This window comes from Nematolebias whitei, chromosome 2, assembly GCF_014905685.2.
Source record: "Nematolebias whitei isolate Nwh7 chromosome 2, NemWhi1, whole genome shotgun sequence".
Classification (NCBI taxonomy): domain Eukaryota; kingdom Metazoa; phylum Chordata; class Actinopteri; order Cyprinodontiformes; family Rivulidae; genus Nematolebias; species Nematolebias whitei.
Window position 1 is genome coordinate 20,980,571 of NC_056499.1, and position 21,246 is coordinate 21,001,816.

Consider the following 21,246-nt stretch of genomic DNA (forward strand, 5'->3'; position numbering starts at 1 on the left):
AAGTTTACTGTCAGAGCCCTTATGTATAAGTTTGGATTCTGTTACCATGTGAACGCTGTTTTCCCACCTGTTACCTGCAGAATGGTTATTTATTACGAGTGTTTTAGCAGAGCGGGATCTTCTTTTCAGGGTCAGATATGCCCAAAATTTATATCTTGGCTTTCAGTTAAAGTGACTGATATAATCCCAAACCTTCAAACATCTTTTTTTAATTATTATTAATCATACAGGTGTTGATTGATACAGACAGTATGAACAGTTTAATCACAATGCAATAAGATGAATGGTGCTTTACGGGGTACCATTGGTTTCATTAACAACATGTAAAATTAAAACCCAGAGTTGAACGTTTTAAGGAGTGATTAGATTTGAGTACAGACTGAGCATGCAGAGTAGCTCCTTCCTCATGTCAGTTCACACTAAATGAAAAGACGACATTTCCCCCGGATCAGTTCAGAACCATGCAGAGCCACTTCTAAGTGTGTGGTAGATTTACCTCGGTCCGTTGTTCCTCCCATTAGCAACTTGTCATGGTTTGAACAATTTTGTTTTTCTTGTGTTTTAATTCCACTTCAGGAAACGTCAGAAAGTTTAACATCAACAACTTGGCAATAAACTACCTAAATGTTTTTTTTTTTTTAGGGAAATTGTAATAGGAGTGACTGCAAAGATAATCTTTAATATTTGTCTCCTTTTCTGGGTTCAGCAACTTTATGAAGAATTCTCTTTACTGCGACAGAACCTTTTGTTACCAAGTTTGATTGTAATGTGCGAGTTCTTCTTCCTCCTGTCTCACAATATAGGTTGTGTTTTACTTTTATACAACGGTGTCTGCTATAAGATTAGGTCCTGCTGTGGAAAAATGCATGGCTTTGTGCTTCAGTATTTTCCGGCATATAAGTCGCAGTTTTTTGCATAATTAGTCAGTCCTGCGACTTGTACGCCAAAGCAACTTATATACTCTTTTTTTTTTCCATGTTCATAACGCAATTTTTTACTGATGCTTTAACTTTCAAAGAACTGCAACAGCGAGTCCTCCCATGCGCGCTCGCTTCACTCAGCTGGTGCAGGCGGAGGAATGCTGGAGAGCTAACGGCTCCGGCTGCGATGGATGGATGGATGGATGTTTTTTCCTCTTCATGATGCTTTTTTTGATTGATGCGACTTATACGCCGGAAAACACAGTAGTAACAGTATAGCACAGCTTAAAGGGATAGTTTAAATCTTTTGAAGTGGGGTTTCGTGGAAAGTTCATGGACAGTTCATGCCTCAGCTGTTGTAGATTTACATTCGAGCAACTTTAGTTTGAAGAAATAGTTTAATTTTGCCAAATGAGTGTACTAACAGCAAGTCCAAGTGGGGCCAAATCCAAAGCTGCCTATAGTAATTCATGTAAGCACTACTTTATGAACTTTGACTATGTCATCAATTTAATATTAGTCCATTAAATTAGGATATTCTTACTGGAAGTGATACAGCTAGCTGCTGCTGCACTAATTGCTCTTACAAGTAACCGTAGTGTTTCGATGGGAAACTGATGCTCGTGAAAGGGTTTTTAAACATTGTTTGCATGAATCGCTGTTTTAAGTCCCTTTAAAACGTGGGGCGGGGTGGAATCCACATTGGTCTTTGCCCGACTCGGACTAGCCATAGCTCATCGATCCAATCAGAAATTCGCTCTTTCTCCAAAATGTGGTCGTTCAAAGAACATCTGCAACAAATATTTATTGTTTATAACCTTTCTACAAAGCCTCACTTTAAAACTAATAGTTTAAGACAGTTTTGTTACATTTCTGAGGGTTGTGTTTGGTGTGTGTGTGTGTGCATGTGTGAGCACTGAAAAGAAGAGATGAGTTGGGAAGCATCCGCTGCTCATCACTTAAGTCTGTAGAGTAATTTTTAGTGCCTTAGTTTACCCATACAGTGTTTGCTGCTTCAGTGACAGCTTCCTGATCAGTAGAAGACGAGTTTAGACACGTAGGTTCATGTCTGTGGGTTTTTAAACACTTGCTAACATACTGTTCCTCTGAAGTGCTGAGACAACTGCTCCTCCTTTCTCCTCTCTGCCACACGTGAAGCCTTTTAGGAGGAAGACGAAGGGACCGTCTGCCAGTCATAAAAGCGTGTCGCAGTTTAAATTGTACTTTCAGCGTGTACATCCCCATGTATGAACACATTTTTGTACTGACCGTTCTGAGCATGTACCACAACACTTCTCAACAGCACAGACTGAAGTTTGTCCACTGCTTTACTGTATATTATGACGTGTGAGGTTTTGGATAAGCTTTTGTTTTTGTGCTGTAAAGATTCTCTTGAAAGATAAGTGTGTATTTGGATAATATCTGACACCATTTCAGCGCTGTGGAGTACTAATTGTTAAATGTTCCCTCTTCAAAGAAAATAAATTAGGAGGTTACTTCACTAGAGATGAATTAAAACGTACAGTAATGAAGATATTTATCTGGGCTCAATGAAAGTATTTTTTGTATTCACTAAAAATAAAGCATTTCATTGTAATGGATCGGTTTTCATGTGATTTATAAGTGACAGACAACTTATCTTTTAAAATGTGAATTTGTAATTCTAATTTTAAAAGCACTTCACTGCATAAGTTTTACTATAAGCCCTGCAATAGTCCCATCTGTTATAAATCAGTACGTATTGATGCAGCTTGATTCAAAGATTGTAAAGTATTTGAAATGCAGACTGAAGTCTTTCGGATGAAATACGAAACGTTTCTACAATTTTTTTTGTTTGGTTGTTTTTTTTTGTTTTGTTTTGTTTTTTGAATGTCCAGAGGATCAGACTTAACATTTTTAGATGTATTTAAAATAGATTGACATTTCTGTCTAATATCCTGCAGCACCTATATTGTTTATTTCACAGTTCATGAATTACTTTGGGCAGAGTAGCTTACGCTAAACAAGTGTCAATATAGGTTTTTTTTATTTGACCAACATTATTCTGTTAAATCAGTAAAATAAGTAATTTAAATAAGTAAAGTTCACATTTAACTTTTGCCATAATTTTCCAACCTGAATGCAACAAACGGCTGGGATTCACCTTAATTTACAAAAATTCAGTATCAAAACACCCCCAGGGTTTATTCTTTCCAATTTGTAGCTAACTTGTGGTTAAATTTCACTCTTAAAAGTTTGTTTTTCCCTTTAGGAAATGTGAGCAACCCCACTCTGTCTGTTTCGTCCATGTTTGATGTTTGAGCATCATTCCTGACTGGACGCAGAACCAATGGAAGTTTTCAGGCGAATAAGAAAGAGAGGTCAATTATGTCAAGTACACAGAGTCCTCTTTGGTGTTCGGAGAACAAGACTGTATTTCTGAGTCAGCACAAAACCAGAGGCTATATTGAGTCCAGGCCGAGAACTGTGAACTGCGCTAAATTTGTCCGGCACTAAAATTTGAGGAGGCAACGTCTGTTCCAGTGGTGCAGCTGTTCCTGGGACAGCTTCACACCTGCCGTCTTTCTCCTGACATTGTCTCAGCCTTTTCTGGCCACATAAGTGAACTATATCTAAATATCATTTTCATGTTAATGATGGATTTATCTTGGAGCAAGTGGGTCCGTTAACACTGATGTGTCTGAGAAAAAGAAGACTTAAAAAGGATGAGGGCATTAAATGAAAATGGAGTAAGACGGCTTGTTTATTACTTGGAGGCATGAAAAATGTATTTATCCTCTTCTGCCTTCAGCTACAATTACCAGTTATTTTAAGTGAAAAGTTCAATGGCTACCTAATGTTTCACACCAGTGTCCATACACATAAATATTTTTGCAAAACCTCACCCAAAAAGCTCCAAACATCTTCAAATAACTGGATTGCATTGAACCAATAAAGTCAAATTTGGAAGCCTTTGATACTTTCCTGAGAAATTTTTATTTCATCCTTAATAATTAAAGTGCCCCATCATTCCTATGTGTAATGAACCAGTCCCTACAAAATCCAAACACTTACTAAAATATATGATTTTTAGGTGAACAATAACTCTTAACACATTAATGGGCATAAACGGGGAAAGATCAGCTAATGAAAGCAGATTTAAAGGTCTTTCCACTTTACAGGTGGCTCTTCAAAGGACTGGGATGTCACTATTAGCAGGTGAAATGCTTCCTGGCATGATGGGAATTCAGGGAATTATGTAGGCTGTTATCCCACCTGTCTGCCATGCAGCTTTAACATCATAACTTTGTTTTTTCTGGTGTGAGGAAGCTTTCTGCAGAGCTGAGCCATAAAAGAAGCCAGATTTATAAACTGTATAAACATACTGTTGTATATACAGAAAGAGAGGTGTAAGCAAATCAAAAAGCTCTAATTTTTATTAGTGAAAGTGGCTGTCTAACAAATAACCCCCCTGTCTTAATCCAATAAAATCCTTATTTTCTGGACAAGTCCAGCATGGTGATGATCGTCTCTTGGGGGTCCAGGGTGTGAGGGTGACATGATTGTGCCGTGAGAGACTCTGATCTCTGTGTATGAGTGGCATGTTCGGCTGGCTGCTGCGCTGTCCACAAAACACATGGCAGGAAGACAACGTGATGACAGCTGGCTGCTTTAAAAAAGCCCTGCAGGAGAGATGCCAGGCCACCAAAGAAGCAAAAAGCAGCAGGGAGGTGTGTAGAAAACTGATCTTTTTTAAACATGCCATAAAATAAATTGTTTTTTTCTAATACTGTCAATGTGTTTTAAATATCTTTGCAAAACAGTCAAAGTAAGAAACATTTTAAGTTGAGATTTGTCAACTACAGAAATGAACCAGGGGACATTACTGCTCACAGCTGAAGGCAAAAAGGCAAATAAGTTTTTGGCTTTACTATTAGCAAAATATCTCAAAAACCTGTAGCCAGAATAAAGTGAAACCCTCAGCATGTAATTGTTTCATGTACAGCTGTTTAACTTTTACAGACCCCAAGTCAAAATGGTCACCAATGGCATACAACAAAAGATAAAACCAAGTTAATTTTACAGATTGAACTAAACAGATTATGTGTTGAGTCATTCTCAACACATAATCTGAGCACCACATTGTGCTTTAGACATTTGGCATTAACTATTAGAGTCAATCCTGTTTGGCTGTTAGCAAAATATCTCATGAGCCACAGGACAGTTTTTAGCAAAACTCATATCCACTGGATATATGACTCAGCAGCTTTTCAGTCAACCCAATTCAAGATGGCTACATCAACTAATTGAGCTTCGCAAACATAAAAATGGCTACAACTTTGTCACGTTTACAGATATTAAGTTTGATGTGGTAGTAGCAGATAGTCACCCCCAACATAGTTTGCAAGATTTCACAATATCTCATAAAATTGTGCATAAGCTTAGGTTTGACCAAAACAACTATGACTCTTGTCTCTTTTCAGCACAAGATAGTTTTCATTGAAAACTCTGGCAAGAAACACATTCAGGATAAGCCTTTAATTGATGCAATAAATCATTTACCAGTAGGTTCTTGATGTTTTACTCACTTTAAATACACCAGTGGTTCTTCTAAGATGGGAGTAGCTACAAAGTCCCCATGGATGGGGTCCAACAGGTGCTGTCCAAGTCACAAGATCCTAAAATATGTCCTCAACAAAACACAGGCGAAACCTTAGGAGGAACGGAACAACACGCTACAGACTCCTGTCGGAGAAACGGAAAAAGTTTGTCTGCATGTGTTATATGTTAGAGTGGTGCATGAAAGTTTGTGAACCCTTTAAAATTGTCTATATTTATGCATAAATATGACCTAATTCAATATTTAATTCTATATAATTTGCCTCATTAAATAAATGAGCAAGTATAATATTTTTCACTCATTTGTTTATCCGAGTTCTCTTTATCTTCTTTTAGGACTTTTGTGAACATCTGATGATGTTGTAGGTCATATTTATAGAACATTCTAAAGGGTTCACATAATTTCATGTACCGCAGTAGGTGACAAAGCAGCAGGTGATGCAAATAAGTGTTTTTAATCTTCTTTTAAAAGTCTTAGGATGCACAAAGATGAACTGCTGTAACTGACAAAGATATGGTCACAGAGGTGCAATGAAGGGGCTGCTGAAGTGAGAATACTGAGAAAAGTTGGAAAAGCTTTAAGATCACACTCTGGCTTCTCTGATTGCTGTTGAGCCATGTTGTGAGAGAGTTGCTGAAATGATCTGTGGGGGACGCGCGAGCCTCGCTCAGTGACCCACCTCAAAGGGAGAAGAGCTTGCACAGGGGGCTTATCCACTCAGTTACGGCTGGTATGTGTGAATGCTTCAAATGCTTCAAATGCTTTTGTGAACTCTAGTCATCGAGGAAGTAAATAGGAATTTTAAATCAGGATTTTATTTTCATTCAACCTTTATTTAGACAGGTTAATCCCATTGAGTCTCGGGGACTCATTTACAAGAGAGACCTGATTTCAACAAAGAATGATGACAACAATGGACAACAGCAACAACAACAGACAGTTATAAAAGAGGTGTACAGTTGTTATTTTTTTATTTATTTTTACAAATTAAAATAAGATGGCAAAAAATGCCATAAAGGCCAATGTAGAAAACTAAAAACAGGAACAAGTATTGGTCCTTGCCAGGAGTCCAACATTGTCATATTTTTTTATTTATTTACCCTTTATTTATACAGGTAGTCTCATTGAGCCACGAGAACTCATTTTCAAACAGATTCTTAAAGCCACTTAGAGAGGTCAAGGTCGAGAGGGTTGTGATCATCCTCACATTCTTTAATTTTTCCATCCATCCATCCATCCATCCATCCATCCATCCATCCATCCATCCATCCATCCATCCATCCATCCATCCATCCATCCATCCATTACCTGCTTCGTCCTTTTTGGGTTGTTTAGGTTTTGGTGCCCATGTCCAGCAATCACTGCAAGGGGTGGGGGACACCCTGGACAGGTTTCCAGTCCATCACAGGGCCACATAGAGACAAACAACCATTCACTCTCTCACTCACAGGGACAATTTAGAGTTACCTGTCAGCCCAACATGCATGTTTTCAGTCTCTGGGAGGAAACCAGAGTACACAGAGAAAACCCACTCATGCACGGAGAGAACATGCAAACTCCACCCAGAAAGGCTCCTGGACTGGGATTTGAACCATGCAGGGCAACCTGCTCACTGAGAGGCAGCAGGTCTACCAGTTGCACACCGTGCTGCATTCTTTAGTCTGTTGCAGCTAAATAATATAAATAAACCCAAAATAGCAGAAAATGATCAACTGATGTTCTTTTCTCATATTAAGCTTCTGTTTCAGCTTTGAGAGGGATAATTGGTTCAAGATTATCAACTTTTTTCTCTTTTTATAAAACCCTTAGAACATTAATATAACTCTTGAGTATTTATTATTATTTATTTATTTTTATTCTTATTATTATTTTATTCTCTTTCCCCGTGGAGGGTGAAGAAGACAGGAGTGGACGTCTTAGCATGAAGGGGCGTGTCTCTCTGACGCCCATATTTGGTCGCAGAAGTGGTCAAATGTCAAGGAGAGGCAAATCAGTGAGGGGGATCATAAAAAGACAGGTCCCGCAGTTGGCAAGCAGCTGCAACTCTTTCTAAAAAGCTTTAGGTATCCGGCTCTTTCATATCACATCTTTGCGCTCCAGCTTGGCGTTCAGTGGTCAGAGCGTTTCGATCCTTTCCATCCAGTCTCTTTGTTGCTTTCAGCCATGGATGCTATCAAGAAGAAGATGCAGATGCTCAAGCTCGACAAGGAGAACGCCTTGGATAGATCTGAGCAGGCTGAGTCCGACAAGAAAGGAGCAGAGGACAGGAGCAAGCAGGTGGGTATTCCTGTGCGCCTTTACGCACAGGCGCCATTAGCACGGCGCGCTTCACCGCTTCCACTCAGTCAGTGTCTCTTTTGATCTATTAGTGAGTTTTATACTCAGGAAACTGCTTTAAAAACTCAAAGCAGTTCTTTGAATTGACATGTATACTTTGTGAAATTGAAAATGTTGGAAATGTTTATGTTTGCTAAAATTCAATTTTATCATGAAACCAGTCTGTCATTTGAAATAAGCTGATTGTCACAGAGTACTAATTATTTAAAGTGGTGTTAAATAGCACAATAAATCCCATTTTTGTTCTGTAAAAAATGTGTTTTCGATCTGTTCTGAGTCTCTCTTGGATATGTAAACAAATCTCTGGTTTGGTTTCCCTGCATGCGCGCCAGCTTGAGGATGACCTGGTGGCGCTGCAGAAGAAGCTGAAGGGAACTGAGGACGAGTTGGACAAGTACTCCGAGGCTCTGAAGGATGCGCAGGAGAAACTGGAGCTTGCTGAGAAGAAAGCCACAGATGTGAGTTAGGACTGAGGAGCAAACTAAAGAAAGGCACCCACTCTGGTTGATGACTTAAACCAAAACGACTACCATCCTCCCCAAACAGACTCCATTTTAATACAGTATTAAATCCTGTGACAACTATGGGTTGAATAGAATAAATAAAGGGGTTGGCAAATTTAGATCTTTTGCCAAATTTGGTAAGGCCACATCTCAATGGTTTACTACTGTATTTGCACAGCCATTTGAACATAGTGTGTCATGCAGTGTCTGGTTTTAGGAGGCGTTTTACAAGAAACAATTTATCTATAAAAAATTATGAGATGCTTCTTGTATCGGCTGGTTCTCCTCTGCTCTACCCTCAGATGGACACCATAGTTTGTCTGCATTTAGCGTTCACCAATCTCATAACGAAGAAACAACAACAACCTCTGAGGCAACAAAAATGAAGTTAGGAAAACGTTATTAAAACTGGATTCACTTTGATCTGCATTAAAACTGACGGACAAGTTAAACTAAACTAATGGAAGAGCCCAGAAAAAACTAACAGAATAGATTAACGATTAATCGAACTAAAATCAAAAATGTACACAGTTGGGGTTGCAATATTTATTTCCATCAACACTGTATACTTCTTGTTTATCAAGGTTCAAGGTTCTTTATTGTCATTCGCATCACATGTAGTACATGAGGTGGATCGAAATTGTGTACACAAGGTCCCAGTTACATACAAAAATAGCAATAATATAAACTATAAAAATGAAAAAGTTCACAAGGATCTAAGATATACACTAAACAATAATAATATAATACAGTGTATTAAACAGCAGCCTGAACATGGGTGTTGTGAGCAGATGGGTATGAATATAGCAGCTTATGGGTAAGAAATCAGCAGCATGGATAATCAGCAGCACAGCTAATGTGACAAATGTCTAAATTAAGTGGCAGTGATTTTCCTGGTTAGTGATTCATGAGTCTAACAGCTTCAGGGTAGAAGCGGTTCCTTGGTCTTGTGGTTCTACACTTAATGCTCCTCAACTTCCTGCCTGAGGGGAGCGGGGCAAAAAGTATGTGTGCTGGGTGAGTGGGGTCCTTCATGATGCAGGTGACCCTCTTCCTGCATCTAGAGGTGTAGATGTCTGTAATGGTTTGGAGGCTGATTCCAAAAGTCTTCTGTGCAGCCTTCACCACTCTCTGCAGAGCTTTCCTTTCATGTAATCCATGCTGACTATGTCACAGTATATAATGTAAACAAACCAAAATGAACTCAAGATAAACTTTATTTAACTCATGCAAGAAATTAATTTAGGCCTGACTGCAAAATCAACAACTGACTAGGTAAATAAAATTACTTCATCGGTCTGCTTAAAAGTTGATCAGAGCATGGTCGCCAATAATAACCTTTAATGTTAATTGATTAAACAGGTCTCTCTTGGAAATGCGTCCTCGTGACTCAGTGAGACTAACCTGTGTAAATAAAAGTTGAATGAATTATTCAAAAGTGGAGAAACATAACTTGTAGTTTTGTAATCAATAGTGGAAAGAGTGTGAAACTTTATAAAATTGTTCTGGTTGGTAAACAAAAGTGTTTATAGAAATTCTACTAATAATATGCGTTTTTAATAAAAAATAATAACAGTGTTAAAACTAAAATAACTGTGTAGCTCTTCTTCTACGGTTGCTGTGATGTCTAAGCTCTGATCTTGATAGGACTGGCTCAATTAACCAGGCGGGGATGCAAGCAGAATTGATCACGCATTAACTTCTTCTAGAGAGAGCAGAACGCATAAAAAATGACATGAAGGTATCAATTAAAAATGTAAGAAAGCCATACTTCACATGTTCGGGTTAAAGCGAAACATTTCGTGGTTTCAGATTGAATGTTGTTACTTCCGGTCTGGGTGGCACGGCCCAATCCTCATCAGCGGCTGATTAAAGGCGGTGGGGGCAGGGATCAAAGGAGCCGCATCCCCACGAGTCTGTCTGTGTCTCGGCTGAGGTAGCCTGCACAGAGCTGAGACGAGACGGTAGTTAAAAAAATAAATAAAATAAAAAAAGAGGGGAAACATGGCCGGTGGGAGCTCTCTGGAAGCCGTGAAGAAGAAAATCAAGTCGCTGCAGGGGCAGGCCGATGCGGCGGAGGAGCGCGCGACGTTATTACAGCGGGAACTGAACCAGGAGAGGAGTGCGAGGGAAGCAGTAAGCTGCTCGTGATTTAAGGCAATTAGTCTCTTGGCTGCGGGAGGCATTAGCTGCAAATCTGGTCAAATATAAGCGTGGCTGCGAGGCCCGTTTTTCTTTGTTTTTGCGTGTCTGGACAGAGATGAATTAGAAATGTGAGAGCAGGAGGAGGATGGGGGTGCTGAAGGGACACCACCCTGATTGAACAAGCAGGCCAAATGTTAATGCAGGAGGTAACTAGCCCTACCGGCTAGCTTGATTATCAGGAGGTGACTTTATCCTCCTCCTAAGCCGCAGTTTCTTGCTAATTTATTTAATGGATTAAATATTTAAATCACTGGGATGCAGAAGAGAGAAGGAGGAGAGGGTCTTTACAGCTGTGCCACATTATAATTAATGTAAATGATTATTAAATAAAGACTTTAATGAGCATTATGAATCTTGCATCCCTGACAAGTTTGAGCAAGTAGCTTTTTCTTTGAAGAACTTTTAATTATTATTATTTCCACTCAGCAGCTCTGTACTATCCAAATAAGCCTGATTTGACTGTGTCATTGTGGTGATGTGCTCTGCAGGCTGAGGGTGACGTAGCCTCCCTGAACAGACGGATCCAGCTGGTTGAGGAGGAGCTGGACCGGGCTCAGGAACGTCTGGCCACAGCTCTGTCCAAGTTGGAGGAGGCTGAGAAGGCTGCTGATGAGAGCGAGAGGTGGGTGGATCCGTCACCTGTTCAACCGTTGCACTCTTAAGCATGTACTCCACATAAACGCACACAGGAAATGTTCAAAACTTGCATGTTTAGGCTGCTTTCTTCCCAGGCCTCCCTTGAAAAAGATGTTCTTTAAAGGTAATTTCCTAGTTGAATAAAGGTTAAAAACGAACACCAGTGTTTGGATATACATGGAATCAAAAGTTTGTTTTGGCTGACTTTAACAAGTTGAGTTTTGACATCCAGTATTGTCTGTTGGCTGTACTTTTCACACAGAACCACTTATCAGGTAGGAAAGTGCAGCTGCTGTCTATTCTACTGGTAAGTGGAAAAAGGTGAAGTTCAAGTCTGTGGGGGAACTAGTGCCTACCCCCAGCAGTCATCGGACTCCTTCTCACACATGGTGACAATTAAAGAGTTGTCAATTAACCTAACGTGCATGTTTTTGGTCTAAGGGAGAACACTGGAGTACCTGGAGAAAATCTATGCATGCAAACTACATTAAAAAAAGCTGCAGCCTGGTTGCAAAGCTACAACCTTCTTGCTGTGAGGCACTCACACTAACTACTGTTTCTCTGTTGTCCTTTTAAAGTAAATGGATGGATGAAAAAAATACATAGTGGCCTTAACGGAAAATAAAGAAATTGGTGATTTATATCTACCTGCCTGCAGCCCTGTGACGGATGCGACCGGTCCAGGGTATCCTACCTCTTACACAATGACCGCTGGAGATACGCACCAGCTCCCAGTGACCCAAAAGGGAAAATGTGGGTTAAAAACATGGATGGATATTGACAGTCAGCTTTCATAATTTCCAAAAATCTGTATCGTCCATAAAATAGCCTGCATCAGGTTACTTTTGTATTTTAGTGTTTTTTTTTCAATTGATACATTTGAATATTGATATGACACAATTTGTCCAACAATAACTGAGGATGCAGAAAATCAACAACTTGTACATGCTGGAGATTTGATGCAAAATAAACCTAAAATTAGGATCATGATTGGCGGCATGGTGGCTCAGTTGGTAGAAAATTGTTGGATTGTATACCTGGATTATTGAGCATGGACCTTTTTGACATTATTTGTCTTTAAAGCAGATAAATGAAATTGAACTTTATAGATTCAGTGGTTAAATTTAAGTTATTCCTTTTTTACACTGTGGAAATGAAATAGAGATTTAAGGAAACATTCTTGTAAAGTGCTGTACTGTTTCAGTGCTGCCTCTAGTGGCTTGAAGTTGTATTGCACCTCCACTCAAAACTGCATTTGAGGCTGCATTTCCCTGGACTGACTGCAACTGTTGAACTAGTTGGAGACACACATCTGCAAGAAAATCTGATTCTCTTGCACAAACTCTGTAAAAGTTGATGTTAGTATGCTTGCATGTAGACGAAAACAATGCAGCTCTAGAAATATGAAAAACGGCAAGGTTTAAGAGGGGTTACTATTCCAAGAGTAAATTTGTCCTGTCAATTTTTGAACGTTCAAAATTCCAGTTACGTGAGAGCGAGGCTCTCCCACGTACACAAGTGAATTTAGAATCCTCGCAAATGTTTTACAACATTTTGGAAACTCTGTTGTGAATAACTTTGGTAATTTATTGCCAGCAGTTGCAACCCAGTGGCCTTTATTTTTCAATTCAACCTTTATTTATACAGGTTAGTTTTATTGAAACTCAAGGACTCATTTACAAGAGGGACCTGTTTTAAACAAAGAATGATGACAACAGTAGACAATCATAAAAAAAACATATAAATTGAAAAGTAAATGGAAGAAATCATATATAAAAAAACGGATGCATTATAAAGCGATATAAAATACTAAAAACAGGAATCGCTCAAATTAGATTTTTATGATGTATATTTAAGCTACTAATGACTGAGGATGCAGAAAATCCATGACAATTTGTACATGCTGGAGATTTGATGCAAACTAAACCTAAAATTAGGATCATGATTAGCGGCACGGTGGCTCAGTTGGTAGAGCTGTTGCCTCTCGGCGAGAAGGTCGATGGATTAAATCCCAGCTGGGGGCCTTTCTGGGTGGAGTTTGCATGTTCTCTCCGTGCATGCGTGGGTTTTCTCCTTGTACTCCAGTTTCCTCCCACAGACCAAAAACATGCATGTTAGGCTGAAACTCTAAATTGTCCCTAGGTGTGAGAGAGAGAGTGAATGGTTGTTTGTCTCTGTTCCTGGGATGGACTGGAGACCTGTCCAGGGTGTAGCCCACCCCTCGCACAGTGACTGCTGGATATGGACACCAGTGACACCCATGACCTGAAAAGGAAGAAGCGGGTAAAGATGATGGATGGATGGGTCATGATTGACAGTCAAATTGTCTGCCTTGTGTTTGAGTTTGTTCATCCATGCATCATTGATGAACCTATGAGTGGACAAATATTCATGATTTACTGGATGATTATTGTTAAGTCTATGTAATCCCTCCTATAATTTGACTTTCACTGATGTGTATACACACACACCCACACAGGCACAATAGGATGTGTTTTGTGCAACATGCTGTTTAACTAAACTCCTGTCAGCTACTGGGATATTCTCATTTGTAAAAGAAGGAAACTGCATGAACTTACCTGCCGTTCTGTTTTCTTCCCTTCAGAGGTATGAAGGTCATTGAGAACAGAGCGATGAAGGATGAGGAGAAGATGGAGCTGCAGGAGATCCAGCTGAAAGAGGCCAAACACATTGCTGAGGAGGCTGACCGCAAATATGAGGAGGCAAGTTTGCCAGCCGTCTGCCATCATTGTTTTGTCAGATTAATAATGGATGCAGGAAAGGGTTCAGCTCTTTGTCCATTTGACCTGAGAGACTACATTCTGTGTGATTTCAGGTGGCCCGTAAGCTTGTGATCATCGAGAGTGACCTGGAACGTACAGAGGAGCGTGCCGAGCTGTCCGAGAGGTAGGAACCCTCCCTCCCATCAGGAGCTTAGGTTGAAAAAATTTACTTGTTCGTTGCTTATTCAACCAAACTGCAACTTTACAGCAAATGCTCCGAGCTGGAGGAGGAGCTCAAAACGGTGCAGAACAACCTGAAGTCTCTGGAGGCTCAGGCAGAAAAGGTAAAGTTTTAAATTTAAGAATATAAAGTTGAGATAAAAAATGTATATAAAAAAAAAAAAAAAAAAGCCCACTGCATTACATATTTTACTAACTCTGATTTTTTGTGAGACAACAGTACTCACAGAAGGAGGACAAGTATGAGGAGGAGATCAAGGTTCTTACAGACAAGCTGAAGGAGGTGGGTGAGCTAAAGGAACTGTTCACAAACGATTTATCCGTTCAGTATTTAATGTGAATTTCACGAGGCTCTTTCTGAACTGGTATATTGTCTACAGCTCTACTTTAAATATGCTGACATTATAGTTTTATTCAAGCTTTTTCCTGCCTGTATGGGCTGTGGTTTGTAATGTAAACCACCTAATGGCGTTTCTAATGGGTGACTGCTCCTCCTTTCAGGCTGAGACTCGTGCTGAATTCGCTGAGAGATCAGTCGCCAAGCTTGAAAAGACCATTGATGACCTGGAAGGTATGGATCGTTTACTCTTTGTTTCTGGCAGAGCTTAGTTCCAATGTTGGCCCATAAGTAGATGTCAATGCAGTTTTTCTCTGAAATTTACTTCTCAGGTTAGTGTTAATAGAAAGTGGTTTAAAAACCACTGACTGTAAAGTTCATTTGGTCAGCCTCGTGTAAGACGGTCTCAGATCAGATATCTGCAGGCTCGGTTGTCTGCTGAGAGGACGAAGCAAAGCGGCGATGCGTGGTGATATTCATGTTGGTAACATTTCTCACCACACTGTGGTGCACAAGGCCGTGCTGTCCCCGAGCAGCAGAGCTCTGGAGCATGTGAGGAAGGTTTTCTGTGACTCCTCAGGAATCTGACACCATGTCACCAGCTGTTCTCACTCCCTTCTTGTTTCTGTCATGGCTTTCTTATTTGCCCCCCCCCGTTCGTTTCCCTCTGACATTTGATTTTTTTTCCTAATTTGTTTCAAATCATTTTCTGCCACTTATGAATCGCAACACAATAGACGAGCTGTACGCCCAGAAACTGAAGTACAAGGCCATCAGCGAGGAGCTGGACCACGCCCTCAACGACATGACTTCCATGTAATTCTCAACATGCCTGTTTTTGTGCTGTAGATCCCTTTAAAACCCACACTTCTCTCTCAGTAGCTCCCTCTTGTGGCATGTTTGGGTGCAGTGATTTGCTCCAGATCTAGAGGGTTTTTACATTCCCCTGATCTGCAGCACTAACTCAGATGTGTGAATAATCCAAATGTTTTTGGATCTGTAGGTGCTGGTCATAAAATCTGAATATCATGAAAGTTTATTTCATTAATTCCATTCAAAAAGTGAAACTTGTATATTATATTCATTCATTACACACAGGGTGATATATTTCAAATGTTGTTTTCTTTTAATGTTGATTATTATAACTGACTAATGAAAACCCCAAATTCAGTATCTCGGAAAATTAAAAGATTAAGACAAAATATATATATTTTTAGAAATGTTGGCCAACTGAAAAGTATGAACATGAAAAGTATGAGCATGTACAGCACTCAATACTTAGTTGGGGCTCCTTTTTGTCTGGATTACTGCAGTAATGCGGCGTGGCATGGAGTCGATCAGTCTGTGGTACTGCTCGGGTGTTATGAGAGCCCGAGTGGCTCTGATAGTGGCCTTCAGCTCTTCTGAATTGTTGGTTCTAGTGTATCACATCTTCCTCTTCATGGGGGTAAATGTCAGGCGAGTGCTAACCAATAAAGAGGGATACCATGGTCCTTAAACCAGGTACTGGTAGCTTTGGCACTGTGTGCACGTGTCAAGTCCTGTTAGAAAATGAAACCTGCATCCCCATAAAGTTGATCAGCAGCAGGAAGCATGAAGTGCTCCAAAACTTCTGGTAAATGGCTGTATTGACCTTGGACCTCAGAAAACACAGTGGACCAACACCAGCAGATGACATGACACCCCAAACCATCACTGACTGTGGAAACTTGACACTGGACCTCAAGCAACATGGATTCTGTGTCTCTCCTCTCTTCCTTCAGACTCTGGGACCTTGATTTCCAAAGGAAATGCAAATTTACTTTCATCAGAAAACATAACTTTGGACCACTCAGCAGCAGTCTAGTCCTTTTTGTTTTTAGCCCAGGTGAGATGCTTCTGACACGCTTTCTTGTTGAAGAGCTGCTTGACACAAGGAATGTGACACCTGAAACCCTTGTCTTGCATATGTCAGTGCGTGGTGGTTCTTGAAGCACTGACTCCAGCTGCAGTACACTCTTTGTGAATCTCTCCCACATTTTGGAATGGGTTTTGTTTCACCATCCTCTCCAGGGTGCGGTTATCTCTTGCTTGTGCACCTTTTTTTTCTTCTACCACATCTTTTCCTTCCCTTCACCTCTCTATAAATGTGCTTGGACACAGAGCTCTGTGAACAACCAGTCTCTTCAGCAACGTCATTTTGTATCTTGCCCTCCTTGTGCAAGGTGTCAATGGTTGTCTTCTGGACAACTGTCAAGTCAGCAGTCTTCCCCATGATTGTGTAGCCTACAGAACTAGACTGAGAGACCATTTAAAGGCCTCTGCAGGTGTTTGGAGTTAATTAGCTGATTAGATTGTGGCACCAGGTCTCTTCAATATTGAACCTTTTCATAATATTCTAATTTTCTAGGATATTGAATTTGGGATTATCATTGTCAGTTTTAATCATCCACATGAATAGAAAGATTTGAAATATGTCTGTGTGTAATTAATGAATATAATATATGGAATTGCTGAAATAAATTTTCATGATATACTCATGTTATGGCCAGCACCTGTGTTTTAACTACATTCCTAGTTTTCATGTTTGACGTGACTAAAATAAAATAAAATAACATTTTCCTCAACACTTAACGTGTATCTCAACCATAGTTTTAGTCGCTTTTCTTCTTCATCCCTTTTTTTCTTGATTTCTTCATTTGCCTAATTTCTTTTTCCTCCCTCCAACTCATTTTTCTGTTTTTACAGCTGAACGTTTTTACTCTGCCCTCCAGAAGCTGGTTGAGCATCATCCTTCTCATCACTACCATCCTTTCTCTCCTGTGCAGCACTGCCCAACTCTCTGTATATGTTTTTATGTCTGTATTTCTTTACTGCCGAGCCACATGCTGCCCGCTGGGCTGTCGCTGCCACCATCTACTGTCCCATCGCCCATACAGACTTCTGAGCCATATTGCTTTCTGTAAAATAAACATTTTTTTTCCATCAACATCTGCCCGCTCTTGTTCTCTTGCCACGTTTCTTCATTCGTTTCTTTTTTTATTTTTATTTTTCTTCAGTGCTTTAATTTATTTTTGCTGAGAAGCTTTTGAATAAAGCATTTAGCTCCCCTCCTTTTTATTGTTTGAGAGGCCTTGATAAATGTGTAGGTTACCATAAATGGAACTAGACAACTCTTTGAACAGATTTAATATGATGATGATGATGATTCAATGTCACTGATCCACACATCATCTCGGTTACCGCATCCTTTACAGAAGCCATTCAATTTTGTTTTAATTAGGTCAAAATGTAGAAATGGCAACACCTCAACAATTAATACACGTCTTAAAATAAACCTGTCCCCCTAAAATGTAACAAAGTAGAACTTCAGGCAGAAAACCAAACTTTACTAATATTGAAAATGAAAAGGCGTAATTCCTTGAAGGAATCTGTTTCTTGTTTATCTTTCATGCCCAACGTTGGAAGATTTCACTCAATTTGTCAGAGCTCAGAGTAAGAGTGGCTTTCAGCTACTACCACTCCTAAATTGAGCTCAGTATCTGTAAACTGACTGGGTTATTTTAGTTGGCTAAGTACGACTTGCTGTGGTGGCCAATTTGAAATGGGTTAAACAATCTTGGATTGATTAAATCCATTCTGTGGTTCAAGAGATATTTTGCTAACAGCCTGACATTCAGATAAATACATGATCGCCCACTTATCATTAAAAACACATTAATTAACCAATTGATTTTAATCTGTGATACTGGTCTTATTTTTTTTTTTTTATGCCTGTACGTACATAATCAGTTAAGTTAAAAAAAACAGCGATGACAGAACTCAAAGCAATCTGCTGGCTCCTTGCATAAATAACCTTAACTGATTTTATATTCAGTCCCCTGAGACGACTTCTGTTGTGATTTGGCGCTATATAAAAAAAGTGGAATTGCTACAACCAATGGAGTTTAGTTTAATTTAATTTTAAGCAAATTGTCTTCTAAGGGTTGTTAAATTTATTTAGTAAACGAAAACTAGATATTTACACACACATGAAATAAATGTAAAAATCGCCATCAGCAGTTCAGAGAACTTTTCTTGTCAGAGGTAACGACCTAAATTGAGTAGTTTTTTTTCTAAAGAAAGACCAATGTCAGAAAGGAGGTAAGTTATTGGAATATCTTTAAGGTTTTTTTTTTTTTTTTTTTTTTTTTTTTATTGTTTTAAAGACCTACATATGTTGCCAGTTTAAACTATTTAACATGTTATTTAATAAAACTTAGCAGTGGGTTTAGGAATAAAATCAATTTGCAAAAGACTTAATGAGACAACGGTTCTTTGCTTTAGGTGTCTGTAAAGTGAAAAGCTGAACAGTAGCAGTTTGTTTTAAACAAGACATTTTTTTAATGTTTAAATCAATGTTACAACTTGGTCCTTTCTGTACTAACTTGCCTTCTGTCTCTTTCCCTTTTTCTCTTCCTGCTTTCTGACTGTCAAGACCATCTATACAAGCAGCTTGAGAAAAACCGTCTTCTGACCAATGAACTGAGAGTAGCCTTAAACGAAGCGTAAGCTGGAGTGGCTTCACATGCGCTTGGTGTTCTGACACTTCAGAGTCCAGACATATCGTCACGTTATCAGAGAAGACGATAGTCTCTACTACACACACAAAAAAAACTAGGAAGAATATTAATCATATGTACTCGCAAAACGACACTTGGCTTAAAACGAAAAACGCAGTGGATTTGTTCAGAAATCGAACACGTGGACTCGTGCACTGCAGCTCACACATCTGGAGGTTTTTAATATTCTAAGGGTTTTAAAGGCTTTTTGTTTCTCTGTGCCCAAGGCTATTTTCAACTAAAGTGATCCATAACCTGAGAATATGTGGAACATGTGTTGTTCGGCTACACTTGGACCAGAAGTAGTAATGATATCGATTGTACTGGAGGTTTGACTTGCTCGGCCTTATTGGAGTGAACTACTTACATGTAGCATGCCAGTGTAGAGTCAAACACCGGTGCTATGACCATGTGTTGCTTTGCTAACATTGGTTATAACCGTTTAGAAAAGCCTTGAATATAGAATGGGTATTAGCTGCACAGAAGATTGTATGAAATGGCATGTAGCAGCATGAACATGGTGCTAAATGTTCCAACTAACTCCCTTGTGATTTACAAGATTCCACCTTTTTTAATACCATACTTCACTGTAGGATATAATTTCTACAAAGTTTTTGTTTTAGACTCTACACCGCAGTGCAAATAAGGAAACTGTATCTCCATCAGTAGCTTGACTAACATAAAAAAAATAAAATCACTTCTCAAAATGAATCTGGGCTTGTGCTCACAGCATTAATTTGAAGATGGGCTATTTGGTTATTGAGCGTTTTTATTCATTGTGAGGGGGGAAAATATATACTGCAAGGTAAAATTTCATAAACGTGAGGGAGGTTTGTTGCAAAATCTGCATGTCTTTAACTGATGTAATGCTATATTGACAGATAAACTCACAAGTTCTAATGCAGAGGGCCTGAGATTACAGCAGATGATGGATCGGACACTTCTGGAGATGGTTGGTCTTTGATCCAGCTCTGTTCCTCCTCCCCACGGCTACACGGTCAAAAGGCTGGCTCCCACAGAAGGCTGCTACAGATTGCAGTGGAGTCTGCATTTGTCCCTCTGTCACATGAAGACCCAAGTTGTACACAAAGTAGCAGACAGCTTTGAGGTAAACCTCAGCTTCAGTGTTTAAATGGGCACGCTGCATTCCAAGGTCAGCTAAGTCACCTTAACGTTTACATGTACATGCTGGGACTTTGCATTTTTGGTGGGAAGTTTGTGATCAATATGAAGGAAGCCATAACTGAAGCCAAGTTTATTTTAATGGAACTTTTATTACCCGTACTTTTTGTTAGGTCACTTGTGCGTTTGTTTCATTTGTGTTTCATGAAACACATGATGCCAGTTTGTTCCTCCAAATCAGCAACCGTTTTTTTTTTGTTTGTTTTTTTTTGGCACACTTTAACAAATGTATTATTTGCTAACCGAAGCAAACATCTCTGTAAGGTTTCTAAATGCTTTCTTCATGTGTAGACTAAATTGTTTTTTTTTTTTTTTTTGTCTCCCATTTTATCTTGGAAATGTATGATTCACAAATAAATGGTCAAATCGAGTCACATTGTTACTGGGTTGTTCACATATATACAGACCCTTGCCAAAAAATTACAATATCATGGAAAAGTTTAACTTTTTGAATTGAATTATGGAGGTTAATCTTTAATAGATGATAGATTCAAGGCCTGCAATTTAAATTATTTCAAGTATTTATTTGTTAATTTGACATAATTTGGGCTTCCAGCTCATGAAACCCAAGAAAACAGGAATTCAAAAAATTAGAATACTGTAAAGAAATCAGCTCAAATGTTGCAGGGCATGAATGTTTTAAAACTGTGTGACACACTAATCATCTACTAAACTCAAAGCACCTGCATAAGTTTCTCCCAGGTGTCAATAAATTTGCTTCAGTTCGGTTCAATATGGGGATGACTGCAGACATGACTGGCCAGAAGACCATCATTGATGCCCTCCATAGGATGGGTAAGCCACAAAGTTCATAGCTAAGGAGGCTGGCTGTTCACAGAGTGCTGTGTCCAAGCATATCAATGGAGAGTGTAGTAGAAGGGCAAAATGTGGCAGGAGAAGAAGCACCAGCAAAAGAGATGACTGGGGGCTTCAGTGGATTATCAAATGGAGAAGATTCCAGAATCTGGCAGTGGAATGAGGTG

General features: G+C 39.3%; 1 protein-coding gene across 6 annotated transcripts; it reads left to right on the plus strand.

Annotated features, from left to right (window-relative positions):
- The first annotated feature begins 7,683 nt into the window (after window positions 1–7,683).
- Window positions 7,684–20,443, plus strand: LOC119423329 (tropomyosin alpha-1 chain). 6 transcript variants are annotated; one of them, XM_037690715.1, is made up of 10 exons: window positions 7,684–7,797; window positions 8,190–8,315; window positions 11,054–11,187; window positions 13,807–13,924; window positions 14,038–14,108; window positions 14,193–14,268; window positions 14,385–14,447; window positions 14,666–14,735; window positions 15,239–15,317; window positions 17,229–17,469. In XM_037690715.1, the coding sequence occupies exons 1-10, from the start codon at window positions 7,684–7,686 to the stop codon at window positions 17,230–17,232; spliced, it is 855 nt and encodes a 284-aa protein (XP_037546643.1). In that variant the 3' UTR covers window positions 17,233–17,469. The 6 variants fall into 6 exon arrangements, with proteins under 6 accessions (XP_037546643.1, XP_037546636.1, XP_037546651.1 ...); XM_037690708.1 differs by lacking the exons at window positions 15,239–15,317; window positions 17,229–17,469 and adding an exon at window positions 19,963–20,443; XM_037690723.1 differs by lacking the exons at window positions 15,239–15,317; window positions 17,229–17,469 and adding an exon at window positions 18,958–19,245.
- The last annotated feature ends 803 nt before the right edge of the window (window positions 20,444–21,246 follow it).